At 49.1% G+C, this 13,507-nt stretch overlaps 1 protein-coding gene across 1 annotated transcript in view; it reads right to left on the bottom strand.

Moving 5' to 3' along the window:
- SCRN1 (secernin 1) overlaps positions 1-13,507 on the bottom strand; it is a 147,109-nt gene that overhangs the window by 84,780 nt on the left and 48,822 nt on the right. Inside the window, exon 2 of the mRNA XM_086942202.1 lies at positions 385-566. Within this exon, the coding sequence (XP_086798328.1) occupies positions 385-566 (182 nt within the window). The remainder of the gene's footprint in view (positions 1-384; positions 567-13,507) is intronic.

Here is a 13,507-nt window from a genome sequence, read left to right as displayed (position 1 = left end):
AACAGCCTCTTCTCAGAAGGTCTATCAATGTCGCACTAAACAACAGGTCCCTGAGTCTCGCACTAACCACAGTTTATTTTATTAGAATTGAAATTTTGAAAACTTCAAGATATAATGCCTGCATCTTGGCGAAAATGCTATTGAGCAAGTACTTTGTCAAGATGAAAGGTTGATGCTTTCTTCTGCTGGCAGCTAGTGAAGGGGCTTTAATGCTGGCGTTATCTGTTCATGCCTTCTGAGGTTTGGGTATAGTCTTGCTGCATGATTCTGCAGCCCTTACTTTTGCATGATCTTTTTTGGCAGTCCTGTACATCACACTGTGCGCGGTCAGAGCCACCCCTTTCACCCACCTCATCACCCTTTCATTGATCAGAGACCACTCACCTGACCAGGTCTGTCCCCAGCAGGGCCTCGGCTTCAGGGCCCGCCTCTCTGGTCACCACAGCCTCAGCGGCGATGCAGACTCCGTGCTCATTCGCTCCCATTTCTGCTCCCCACATCCAGGCGGGTTTGCTGAGCATCACGGCATGAGTCTTGGGCGCCTGGGCCACCGCAACATAGGTGCACTGAAAGAGGCAAGATGTGAATGCAGCGTAAGTCAACAGATCACTGAGAGCCATATTATGAGATTGTGACGCAGCAAAGCAAGTCACCTTGCTGGGGTGTGCTGGGGTGTGCTGCGCTGTGCTGCGTGACTGGGAAAGGGCAGGAATGCACCGTATTTAAAAGAATAATGCGCGTTCCTGCCATTAGTCCCAGCACTGGCGCTTTTTTAGCTGCCTAGCGCCACCGCAGGCACCCTTGCACCATGCTCTAAGGGTGCCTGTGCCACAAGCAGGATTGTTTCTGTGCAGGAAGGGGGTCATGTAAAGCGCTCCGATACCTTTGGGGTGCGTTAGCGCTATATAGTACCGCAAATAAACAAAAACAAAAAAAGGTGATTCCTGCACAAATGCCTCTCAATGTCATTCACACCCATTTCATCCATGTTGCCTCTTATTTGCTTTTTGTTTTGTTTTATTTTGTTAATTCAATAAATCATATGTTTGGAAAATCCTCTAGTGTGGGGCTGCAGGAGTTCTGAGTGAACTTTCATCATCTAGGATGTGGATTTAGGCCTGGGGCGCCCTATGCCAGCAGCACCCCACCACCCGCCTTATCTGAAGGTTTGTGCCAGGCACAGCCAGACTGCCAGATAGCCAGTGTACCTTCCCACAAAGAGGCAAACACTCCCAAAAGATATATTTAGTGAGGAGCAGATGTGCAGCACCCCACCCAAGCTTCCACCCTAGCCGCCCGGTAATAATAGGCCCAAATGAGTGACGTCAGCAGTGACGCTGCACAAGAAGGTGCTTTGCTGCTGCTGTCATTGGCTGTAGTCTAAAAGGAGGGTGGGGTTTAAGGTGAACCTTGTTTTTTCGCTGACCGCAATTTGCAACTCTATAGGAATCAGAACTATTTCTTCTAATTCTCTAGAAAAATTACTTTATTGCCAATTTGCAAAAGTAGGAGGTAAAATATTCTCACTTCAAATCAATAATAAAGCACTACAAACACAAGAACCAGACACTAAAAAGGGACTAAATGCTAAAAATAAAGTTGAACTAACCAGGATGCTCAAGAACCATTAAAATATAGAGCAAGGGATATGATGGATAATAAACCCAGGTAGGACCTCGGAAATTAAAGATTCAAAGGGAAAACTGACAATAGGAACATTGGGGGAAGGAGGAGGATCTAACATAAGTGCCACGCCACTGAAGGAGCCATGCGGGGTGATGGAATGTAACATGTGCACCAAGGAAATACTTCTCAAAAACTGAATTAATTCCTTATTAATATTTATAGATAACATTTCCCAACCTTATACATTTTCATTTTCAATTTTCTAATTCTGAAAGGCCTTTTGATTTAAAATAAACAAGAATAATACATGCTTTATATAACAACGTGATTTCTTAAAAAACACGAATCATATCTTGAATGTAGACACAAACATGTCATGCAGAATTCCCATCCATGCAGCAGTCATTGCACTGACAATATAACTGGGCAATTTCAAATTGCAAAATAACCTTCAAACTTCTTTTAATATCAATTCACACATATTCCTGTTGCATATTTGAACCTTTGTTTCTGTAATGCTGGTTCCCCTCTCAATAATGTGCAGGAGCCACTGTGAGGTTTGTACACTTTATTCTGTAATTTCCCCTAAGGAGCGCCGAGCCTGTCCTGCTCGTGCCGGCTCTCGCGCTTATCTCTCACGCTGTGCGCGCAGCCCAACATGGCCGCCATGCACGTCACGTAGCCTACGTGACGTGCAACACTAGAACGCTCACTACATATCTCCCCTTTTTTCCAATCCCTAACAATGTGACTTACAGTTCGCCGCTCATGTCATAGTCTCTGAATCTTACTGGCTTGACCACCGCTCTACCCCTCCTGGTCAGTCTTACCGGGGTGGTGGTGGCCGCTCCTTCGCTCCATTCTCCGCTTCCTAGCGCAGCCGCGCTTGCATCTCCTCTACTCATGTCCTCTCCAACCACCTGCTACTGGTCGGCCTCAGCTGCCTTTTCCTTTTGTTGTTCTCTCCTTACATCAGGTTCTTTCTCCCGATGTTCTTGTGGTCTTTCCTCATCTACTCCTTCTGTTCCAGTATTGTTCCAGCATAGAATCTTATTACATCTCGCCATGCGGTCTTGCGACCACACATTTCCGTCGCTCAGCAAGGCCGCTCTGCCCATTACTTCCTTCACCTGCATGGGCTTGCTGTATTTGCTCTCGCCTTTCCTTTGTAGTGTGGCCAGCTTTACTCGCACCCATTCCCCTCTTTCCAATCCAGTGTGCTTCACGTTTCTTCGTTTGTCGTAATGTTTGGTGTAAACAGTTTGAGCTCTCTCCAAGTTGGCTCGTACCACTGCTGGGGACCACTCGCTCATTATTGTTTTCTCCTTCCATACTCGATTGTCTTGGATGAATGGTTCACGGCCTCTCAGAATCTGGAATGGGCTGTAACCAGTCCCTGTGGGGGTGATCCTGTACGCCCATACCATGTGCCATATCTCCTTCTCCCAGTCCTTGTTGTCTGAGATGACAGCTTGAACCGATCCCATCACCACTCTGTTGAAGCGCTTCACCAAGCCGTTCCCAGCCAGGTGATAGATGGATGTGTGCTTCGCTTTGATGCCATTCCTTTGCGTGAATTCGGACCATTTTTCCGACATGAATTGGGGACCATTGTCACTGAGGATTGACTTTGGGATACCTTCCCTCACGAAGGTGTCGGCTAGGAATTTTACAATAGTCTCTGTGTCCATCATTTCATCTATCTTCAATTCCGGCCACTTCGAATATCGGTCTACTAGGACGCAGACATATTTCTGGACACCCTGTACATCCAAGATCGGGCCTAGGATATCTACGGATAATTCCTCCCATGGATTTCTCGGGGGGTCAAACTTGCCTAGTGCTGGGCGCAGTGGTTTGAGTGTTTTGTCTGCGCCTTGACACCTTGGACAATCCCTTACATGTCTTTCGACCCTTACATCCATTCCTGGCCACCAGTAGTTATGCTTGGCCCTCAATTTTAGTTTACCGATCCCCAGGTGTCCTTCATGGAGTAGGTCCAGTAGTTTGGGGATGATGTTGGTTGGGGGAATGACCTTCTCTCCCCTGTACACAAATACTCCTTGTTCGTCTATGGGCAGTTCTTCCCTGACTTCAAATTATGGGTTGATTTCACCGCGACTCTGCCTCTTGTCAGGCCATCCATTGGTGATGTGGGACTTCACCTTTACTAGCACCTGGTCTTCATTGTATGCCTGTTCCCAATCTTGATGACTGATAGTGGTTTCTTGGTCTTCCGTGAGTGCTACCCACTCTTCCGTTCCCGCTTTGTCTTCTTCGCTCGGCTCCATGGCTGCTGCTCTGCTCAAATAGTCTGCCACACTGTTCTTGCTCCCTGGGATATACTCCACGTCATATCTAAATTCAAGCAGTTTCAGCGTCATTTTGGAAATCCTGGGTGTTGCGTCGGCGTGACCGCTTGACGTTAGCACTTTCAGCAGGGGCTTGTGGTCCGTCCTCAATTGGAACCTTGTGCCCCACAGGAACTGTCTGAACCTGGTCGTGGCCCATACCACTGCCAGCATTTCCTTTTCGATCACGCTGTATTTTTTTTCTGTGTCACTAAGCGTGCGGGATGCAAAGCTCAGTGTTTCCAATCTTCCTTGCCCTCGGTCTTGCATTAGGACCGCTCCGAGCCCTTTATCGCTGGCATCAGTGGTCACAACTGTTCTTCCTTGGGGGTCATACCCTTGGAGTGGTATTGCTCCTGCCACCTCTTTCTTGATGATATCGAACTCCTCTTGTGCTTCCTTTGACCAGTGAAATTCTATGTTGTCTCTTGTAAGTAGCCTCATGTGATGGGTTTTGGAGGCGAAGTGCTGTACAAATTTGCCGTAATACTCCGCCATTCCGATAAATGATCTGACTTCTTCCTTGTTGGACGGTGGGGGTGCCTCACAGATCGCCTTTATGTTCTCAGCTTTCGGTGTCACTCCTCGCACTCCTATTTCATGTCCTAGGTATGTCACCGACTCCATTCCTATCCGGCACTTGGTCCATTCGGCTGTGAGGCCCTTAGTCTCTAAGATCTGTAGTACATTTCCGAGCTTCTTGTCATGGTCGGGTCTGTCTCGCCCCATCACCAGAATGTCGTCCTGGAAGTATTGGACGCCGGATGTGTCTTTGAACAATTGGTGCATCAGTTTCTGGAATACTGCTGCTGCCGAGGCCAGCCCAAACGGCATGCGGCGGAACTGATAACACCCGAATGGGGTAGAGAATGAGGTTAGTTTGCGGCTCTCTGGGTGTAGAGCGATCTGGTGGTAGGCTGCGGTTAAGTCTATGGTGGAGTACCATTTGATTCCCCTGGTGCTGGCCAGCATCTCCTCTATTCTGGGTAAGGGGAATCTCTCTACCACTATGTTCTTGTTTAGTTTGCGCAGGTCGACACACAGCCGGACCTTGCCGCTGGGCTTCTTAACCACCAACAATGGCGCCAGCCACTCAGCACACGTGATGGGCTTGATGATTCCTTTTCTTTCTAAGTCCTGCAGTTCGTCCTTCACTGCTTCCCTCACTGCCAAAGGAATGTTCCTCGCTTTGTGGGCCACCGGCACCGCGTCCTCTTTCAGAACGATCTTGTGTGCAAAGTTCTCTAATCTTCCCACAGTGCCCCCAAAGACTTTTGGATATTCGCTCTTCCATTTGTCGAGGTCTGGCCATGCTTCCTGTTCCGTCAGTAGGATTTGCTCCTTGCCACCCGGATCCAACTTGATGCCTAGGTCGCCTTGATCAAGCCATCCTAGGACCGAGGGGCCCTTTTCTGACACATAGAGTTTGCAGTAGGCAGACCGGCCTCTGAATTCGAAGATCAATGGTCTGAATCCCGCCATTGGTATGCGGTCTCCATTGTAAGTGACCGGGCGGATGTCCAGCTTCTCCAGTTCTGGGCCCAACTGTGGTGCAAACTTCTCCTCCCACACCGCTCTCTGGACGATGGTGTAGGGTGAGCCTGTGTCAGCCACCACCTTGATCGTGATTCCTCCTATCGACATTTCCAGGACCGGTTTCATTGTCCTTTCACCGTCGATACCCAGAACTTGGCCCTCCACACTCAACACCTCGTCATAGATGCAGAGTACTGTTACGACTTCCTCCTCTGTTCCGTCTTCTTGATCTTCACTTTCCTGACCGACGTACTTCACGGTGCCCTTGGAGGCCTTTTTCCGACATACCTTCTCGTAATGGCCGATTATTCCGCAATACATACATTTGGCGCGAAACGCTGGGCACTTCCTGTCATGCGCCTCGTGCGACCAGCTCCCGCATCTGTAGCATGTCTTTTTGTTGTTTCCCGCTTGTTTTCCAGGGGGGCCAGTGTTGCCTTGCCATCTGCCCGGTCCCTTCTCTGACGACCTCCTGTTCTGGTAGTCTCTGCGGGGTTCCTCGTTGTCCACTTTGTTCACCATGACACTGGGCGCGGTTTGCTTCCGTGTTGCTTCTGCGCACCTGCGTGCTAGTTCGGCTCTTTTGACAATGACTAGTACCTCCTTGAGGGTGGTGTCCCCGCTGGCCCATAGTTTGTCCTGCACTGCGATGCATGTAGTGTGCATCACCACTTGGTCTTTTATTAACTCTTCCTCCAAGTTGGCGTACCTGCAAGTGGACGCTAGTTTCTTCAGTGCCGCCACGTATTCCTCTACCTCTCTCCTGGCTGTTGCTTCCTCTGCTGGAAGTTGAATCTGTCCACTGAAACACATATCGCCGGTCTGAAATGTTCATTTAAGTCCTCAATCGCGTGGGCATACACATCATCGTCTGTGGCCGCTCTCTGTTTCGGGACTAGGCTTTTGTAGATCCTCAGGCCTTCTGGGCCTAGGTTCAGTAGCAAGATGCGTTTTTTTCTAGTGGGTTTAAATTGTTCTTCGTTTTCGTCTTCTAGGATTCCGATGAAATTGTCAATGTATTCTCTCCAGTCCTCCCATTTCATGAGTGGTTCACCGGGTCTGGGTAGAAACTGCACTGGCGCCATTGCATATCCCGCTTGCGCACTCATCTTCTCGCTCTTGGCCGTCTGCTGCGCACTTCCCTGGCCTCTAGGGCTTCCTGGCGTGTTGTCTTGCTCTCCTTTGCTTGCTTGGGGTTGGGGACTTCCTGCCTCAGCCCCCTCACGTTTTTGTGCGGTATCCAGCGCGGTCCCCCTTGTCCTGTGGATCGTGGCATGATTTGGCACGCTTTGTGTCGCGGTTCCGGGCGGTCTACTCACTGTGGGTTGGCCGTCTTGCTCCTCTGCTCCTGGGGGCTCTGCCACGCTCCTTAGGGTGCCTATGTAGTTTCCTTATTCTGTCCTGGCCCTTTGTTCCTCTGGGCACTTGGCTCTGTGGTCCTGCTTGGCACTGCTGGTTCCTGCCCACCGGTGTGGTTGCTGTTTCCCTCGGTGCTGTGTGGTGGAGGGGGGGGGTCTGCTATCCCATCCTCGTCGCCATTGTAATGCTGGTTCCCCTCTCAATAATGTGCAGGAGCCACTGTGAGGTTTGTACACTTTATTCTGTAATTTCCCCTAAGGAGCGCCGAGCCTGTCCTGCTCGTGCCGGCTCTCGCGCTTATCTCTCACGCTGCGCGCGCAGCCCAACATGGCCGCCATGCACGTCACGTAGCCTACGTGACGTGCAACACTAGAACGCTCACTACAGTTTCCAAAGTCCCATATGTAATACATGTGTCATGCAATATATCAACGTATTCTCAAAGATACGGGTATTAGCCTGAAGACAAAGGACTTTTCTAAGCCAGTTCTTTAATGCAAATTCTGTTAGCTTTTATTTTGAAGACAATTTACATTTATGTTAATCCACTCCCAATATTCCGCTGATGCTCGGGTCCAGTCGGCTGTCCGGCCACAGCTCCCGAAAGTGACTGCAGCACTATCATAACTCGTGCCCTCTGTTGAAAGAGGACCAGGAAACATGTCAGTAGAAAGGCTGCCCCATCTTTGCTTCATGGGCGTCGACACTTCCAGTTCTCAGCACATTGATATCTGTTGAGCTCAGCCCTCCGCCTCAGCCTTGAGTGTGCCCTCTGTAAAGATGGGGCCCTAGGCCCGCATGGTAGAAATAAGTGAGACACGGGACACCAGTTTATGGATGGTAATTCTGGCCTCGAGCACGTGCGCTCGGGTCCTTTTATTTGCAGCGTCACCTGACCCAGTGACGTCTGTGGTGGGTGGGTGTACAGTGTAAGATTACACTGGAGCAACTAGACTGTGTCCTTGAAGAACACTACACCCTCCTGCTTGGCACAGTCCAGTGCTCAGCGGCTGTGTGTCCAGAGGGGGGCTGATGTAAAGCTACATCGAGTAGAAGGACCCGACGAACTTCATTTTAACGTGCCTACTAAATATAAAATGTGTTGTTTCTTCGGCATATATTTTAGGTTCTCATTCATACAGCCCTTTAGAGCCTTCAAGGAGTGTGATTGGTGACCCATATATCGTCAGAGAGATAACTTCCAAGAGAGGTGTAGACTCTTACACACTGCAGGCTCGGAGGGCGACCAGAGATGCGCAGCACAAAGAGACGCAGCAAAAAAGATGATTGTACCCCTGGGGCCACCCCTCCCCTTCCTTGTGATTCTAGGTTCAGACTCGTCTCTGGAGCACCCCGAAGAACCGGCCATAACTCCTGCCCCTTTGCGCAGAGCCCCAAAGTGCCAGGGCAGCTGGGCTGTAGGCTGCTATGATGGGGTCTCCAGACTTTTGTAGTTTTCTCTTCAGGGCTGGGACACTTTCACAACCAAGTTAAGCCCCGAGAGTGCACCTGAGCCCAAGTGTCCACGGACTCGATAATTCTCACTTTGGTGCCTACTCGAATCACGGGTTCACACTCTACAACTCTGGGCAATAGCTTGCTTAATCTCCACTACGGCCCCCCGCGGCGGGATGCCTGGCTTTCACCTTGGGGAAGCCCAGTACGGGTTATCTCACAGGGAAAAGCCAGGACGGGTTCCCAATGCAAGCGCCGAGATGCCCAAGGGTAAGTCGAGCGCTATATAAGAACACACATACATACATACATGCATACCTCTTCCCCAGATAGCATCTCCTGATGTAGAGTTCCTGCAGGTACCCTGGGTGCCCAGCAGCGTCGGATAGGTAACGCCGGCATTCGGGTAATGCCCGAGGGGCCGGTGTCGAGTTTGGCTGTAGGCTGCTTTTTTTACCACTCTGGGGGGCCACTTGGGCGCTGTCTCTTTTCTTCGAATACAGCCAGCGGCCCAGTAGGTGTCTGAGTGGCCTTTCTAGAGGCAGATGGGCACTCATTACCTCCGTTTAGCAACAGGCAGAGGTGTCACTCCCTTTGTCTCCGTGGCCGGCCCATTAATGTGTGCACATACTGAGTGGGGGGCGGGGGCCTTAGTAGAAGTGGCCTAATTTATTTCACCACTGTAAACTAACGCGTGCATTTTTTTACCCCTACCCCCCCTAAAGTTTTTTTATAAGATTACGCCAAGCAGTGATTTTAGGAGTGATTAGGCAAATGTGGGGCGATTTTTTTTTTTGCGCGTGCCTGGGCCGATTTTCAATCCCAATCCAACCCTGATGCCCAGAGCGGCCGGCAGAGGGCAGCAGTCTTCTTGTGTTGGAGGTGACAACACATCTCAGAACTGCAGCGGGTGCTGCATGTATGACACCTCTAGGGATATTGACAAGGGGCGGGTATTGTCCCAGTGTGCACTGCTCTACCCTTCCAGGCTGGGCTGATGCCACCAGCAGCATGTCACGGTAGTCACCATAGCGCCCGTGTGCCCAGCAGTCAGGGTCCTGGTTCATTGGTTGGAGAGGGCAGGACAGTTGCAGTCTTGTGTTTGATGGGTGGAGTTAGGGGGGCTACAGGAAGAGGAGGAGCGGGGACAGGAAAGGGGCAGTTAGGATAGGGACGTGGTCATGAGCAGCAGCAAGAATAAATGCTCTCTGAAAATACCATTGTGTGTCTGTCGTGATTTGCAGCACGACGCTACAGCTGGCGACGAGGGTGGGATGGTACAGTCTGCCACCACCTGGACCCCTGGAGACGAGTGACCCGTCCCGCGCAGCACACTAGAGGAAGTCGCCGTCGCGACACGTGTGCCCTGCAGAGACCGCCGCCGACAGTCAAGCAGCCAGTGGTAAATGCCCGCCGCTCCGTGACCAGCTGGTCGCGTGGAGCCCAGTCGGGAAAGCGCTGTCGAGTGCTGAAATTGCCCCGTCGTAAGAACCCTGTCGAGCGTTTGGAATCGGGAGCCCACCCCGGATGCGTGAGGTCGAGTGTGCGGCGGAAGAAACAAAGATCGGGAGCCCACCCCGATCCTACCTGCCGCTCTGGTGCCCCGGGAGCGTGTGGAGGTGCCGCTTGCTGCAAGGACCGGCTGCCGGTGAGTGCCGGTTAATGAAACGTGAGCCTGGAAGATTGAATGAGCACAAATCTCGTGGGAAACGAGATTTCCATAGCGGCGGCCATTTTGAAGTCAGGCAACCAGACATTGAGCAGCAAGCACAAGCAAAGACAACAGTAAATGAAACAAGCACAAGCAAATGCAAGAGGTGAAATAAGAAAACAAGCACAAGCCAATGCAAGAAATAGACGCAGGCAAGAGTAAAAAAACAAACAAGCACATGCAAATGCAAAAGGTGAAATAAGAAAACAAGCACAAGGCAAAGACAGTGATAAAAACAAGACAAAGAAACACGAGCAAAGACAGAGGAGTAAAGAAATAAATCAAAATGACGACATCACCACAACGGAATGTTGCTGGTACAGCGCGACCACGCCAAATGCATCAGGCATCTCATATTTGCGCGCCCCAGAACCCCTGGTAGCTGGAGGTGGCATGGGCCTCAGGTGGCAAGAGTGGTTCGAGGACTTTGAAGATTTTATGAAGGGATCCAAAGTCACGGATGAAGATGAAAAATTAATTGCGTTGCACAATCTGGTTGGGAAAGAAGTTGGTAAGCTAATCAAGGAACTGCCGACTGCAGAAACAGGATCATATGCCAAGGTGCGAGATGCTTTAAATAAAAAGTTTCTACATAAGAGAAATGCAGATTATGAAAGGTACACATTTAACCTAGCCGGTCAAGAAAAAGAAGAACTTATGAGTACGTTTATAACAAGGCTTCGACGACTGTCCCGTTATTGTGAATTTGATAATTTTTCCACGGAGGATGCCATTAGACTGCGAATCATTGAAGGATGCCAGTCAGAGACCCTCAGAAGGCGGCTCCTACGGAAGAGTCACAATTTAGATGAAATTGAAGAGATGACCCGAGTCTATGATCAAGCAGAGGAACATGCAAAAAAAATGGAGGCGGGACGTGTTGAGAGGCGGGAACAAGCCTACCGCTTAAAAAGCAGCACCACTCGCAAATACTCTTGAGATCGACGGCGGACATCCAGACTTTCTTCCCGCCAACGCTATGCAGGGCGCAGACGCCATGAGCCTGGCCATGGAGACAAGAAACGAGACCGGCCCCTGAGGTGTTACAGGTGCGGATATGATTTTAAACTCACAGATACTTGTCCGGTGCTTGGACAGCAGTGTCGAAAGTGTGGAAGAGAAAATCACTTTTAGATTGTTTGTGGGGAGTATCGTAAAGACAGAACCAAAGAGACTGCGAGATCCTCTCGCCCTGCCACAAAGTGACATCATGCAACGGCCGTTCAAGATCGACCAGAGTCATCCTCTGCCTCCTCACACTCTAGCAGAGAGTCTCGCAAGTCACAATGGATGAGAAGATACCTATCCAGAGAATCCAGGTCAGCTTCTCCAGCATCGCTGTACACTGATGAATATGCCAGTATGGTAGCTGATCCAGACCAACTGAAGAAATACCCCAGATTGGACATATGTGTGGGTACCCATGCAACCAAGTTTGTACTGGATAGTGGGGCATCACTGAACTATATCCCCATAACCGAGTACAACAAAAAGCAGCCGCCACCCACCCTGAGCCCGGCACATGTCAGAGTGTACACGTGGATGTCGAAGAAACCTCTCCCAAGCCTGGGAAAATTTGCAACCACGCTCAAGCACAAAACCACATCTGTGCCAGCCCACATACATGTGTTATAGGAAAAAGTGCTTACCAGGGGATTTTTTTGTAAATTGTTAATATAACAGGAGGTTGATCAATCTTAACTGAAAAAGAACTTGGGACCAACTTAAATCAATTAAAGCCTGTTATTCATCTAACTCAACACATTATTATTCATATAAGCGGTAATAACTCGCAATAGAAAAAGCTACACGGGAAAGTAGATTGTATGAAAATATCTTTTTATATCGTGTAGAATTAATCTGAAAAACAAAGGATGTGGACTTATATGTCGACGTTTCGGCCTCATCATTGATAAATCCTCAAGGCCATCCTCAGGACCTTCAATCTTTAGTAAAGTGTGACCCCCTGTAATTCTACACAACGTTGTCTTTGTAAATAGTCAACAGGATTCATTGTGATTTAACTTTAAAGAGTGGACTGCAACGCAAGTGGATTTTAAAGACCAACTAGTCTGCGTCTTTTCCACTTGTACATTTTTTGATGAATTTTCACTGTTTTTAAGAAACTGTACCCCATAAATTGAAAATTTGATATAAAAAGATATTTTCATACAATCTACTTTCCCGTGTAGCTTTTTCTATTGCGAGTTGTTACCGCTTATATGAATAATAATGTGTTGAATTAGATGAATAACAGGCTTTAATTGATTTAAGTTGGTCCCAAGTTCTTTTTCAGTTAAGATTGATCAACCTCCTGTTATATTAACAATTTACAAAAAAAAACCCTTGTAAGCACTTTTTCCTATAACACATTTCAGCCCAAGCTCGCAAGGGTTTATCGGGTCACCCACTTTCAATAATTGTACCAGCCCACATACATGTCATTGATGGACAGGAAGCTGACTGTCTCCTCAGCTTATCCACTGCTGAGCGTCTTCGGCTGGTTGAAATTCTATATCGGGTGAGTGATGATCCCGATATCATACACAAATTCCCTAAACTGTTCTCCGGACTTGGAAAAATGACCAAATGCCAGATTCGGTTGCATATTAACGAACAAATACGACCTGTCGCACAACACCACAGGCGAGTGTCCTTCCACCTTCAACAAGCTGTGGAAGATGAAATTCAAGAATTATTGCGAACAGACATTATTGAGCGGACAGAAGGCCCAACTCCGTGGGTTTCACCAGTGGTGATCGGGCCAAAGAAGGGCACACCAGGAAAAGTGCGCCTGTGTGTGGATATGAGGCTTCCAAACACAGCTATCGATAGAGAGCGTCATCCAGGACCTCACTTAAGTGACATGATTTCATCTCCTAATGGCGCACGGGTCTTTTCCAAGCTAGACCTGAATAAAGGATACCACCAGTTGGAACTGCAAGAGAAGTCGCGCTATATAACAACATTTGCCACTCATCTAGGGCTGTTCCGATACAAGCGACTTAGCTTTGGAAATTCGTCTGCAGCGGAAATTTTCCTAGAAGCCATCCGCCAGACCATACATCACATACCAAATGCACTAAACTACAGTGATGACATCTTAGTATACGGTGCGAATGTCCAGGAGCACGACAAAGCACTAGACCGGGTGTGCCACGCTCTCCTGGAAGCCAACCTCACCCTCAAGAAAAGAAAAGTGTGAATTCCATCAGTCCACCCTAAAATTCTTTGGACACGTGTTTCCGGGGCCGGGATGAAGCCTGATCCCGAGAAGGTGATAGCTCTAAATGACACTAAAAGTCCACAAGACGTGAGTGACATCAGATCTTTCTTGGGTATGGCGAGTTACTGCGCCAGATACATCAAAGATTACGCCACCATCAGTCATCCGCTACGTGCTCTTACCAAACAAGGGCAACCATTCACCTGGACCTCCCAATGTGAGCAGGCATTTCAGGAAATTAAA

The sequence above is a fragment of the Lissotriton vulgaris genome, chromosome 10, assembly GCF_964263255.1.
Source record: "Lissotriton vulgaris chromosome 10, aLisVul1.2, whole genome shotgun sequence".
Classification (NCBI taxonomy): Eukaryota; Metazoa; Chordata; class Amphibia; order Caudata; family Salamandridae; genus Lissotriton; species Lissotriton vulgaris.
The sequence above is the reverse complement of the archived record's forward strand: the minus strand, read 5'-3'. Positions and strand labels throughout refer to the sequence as shown.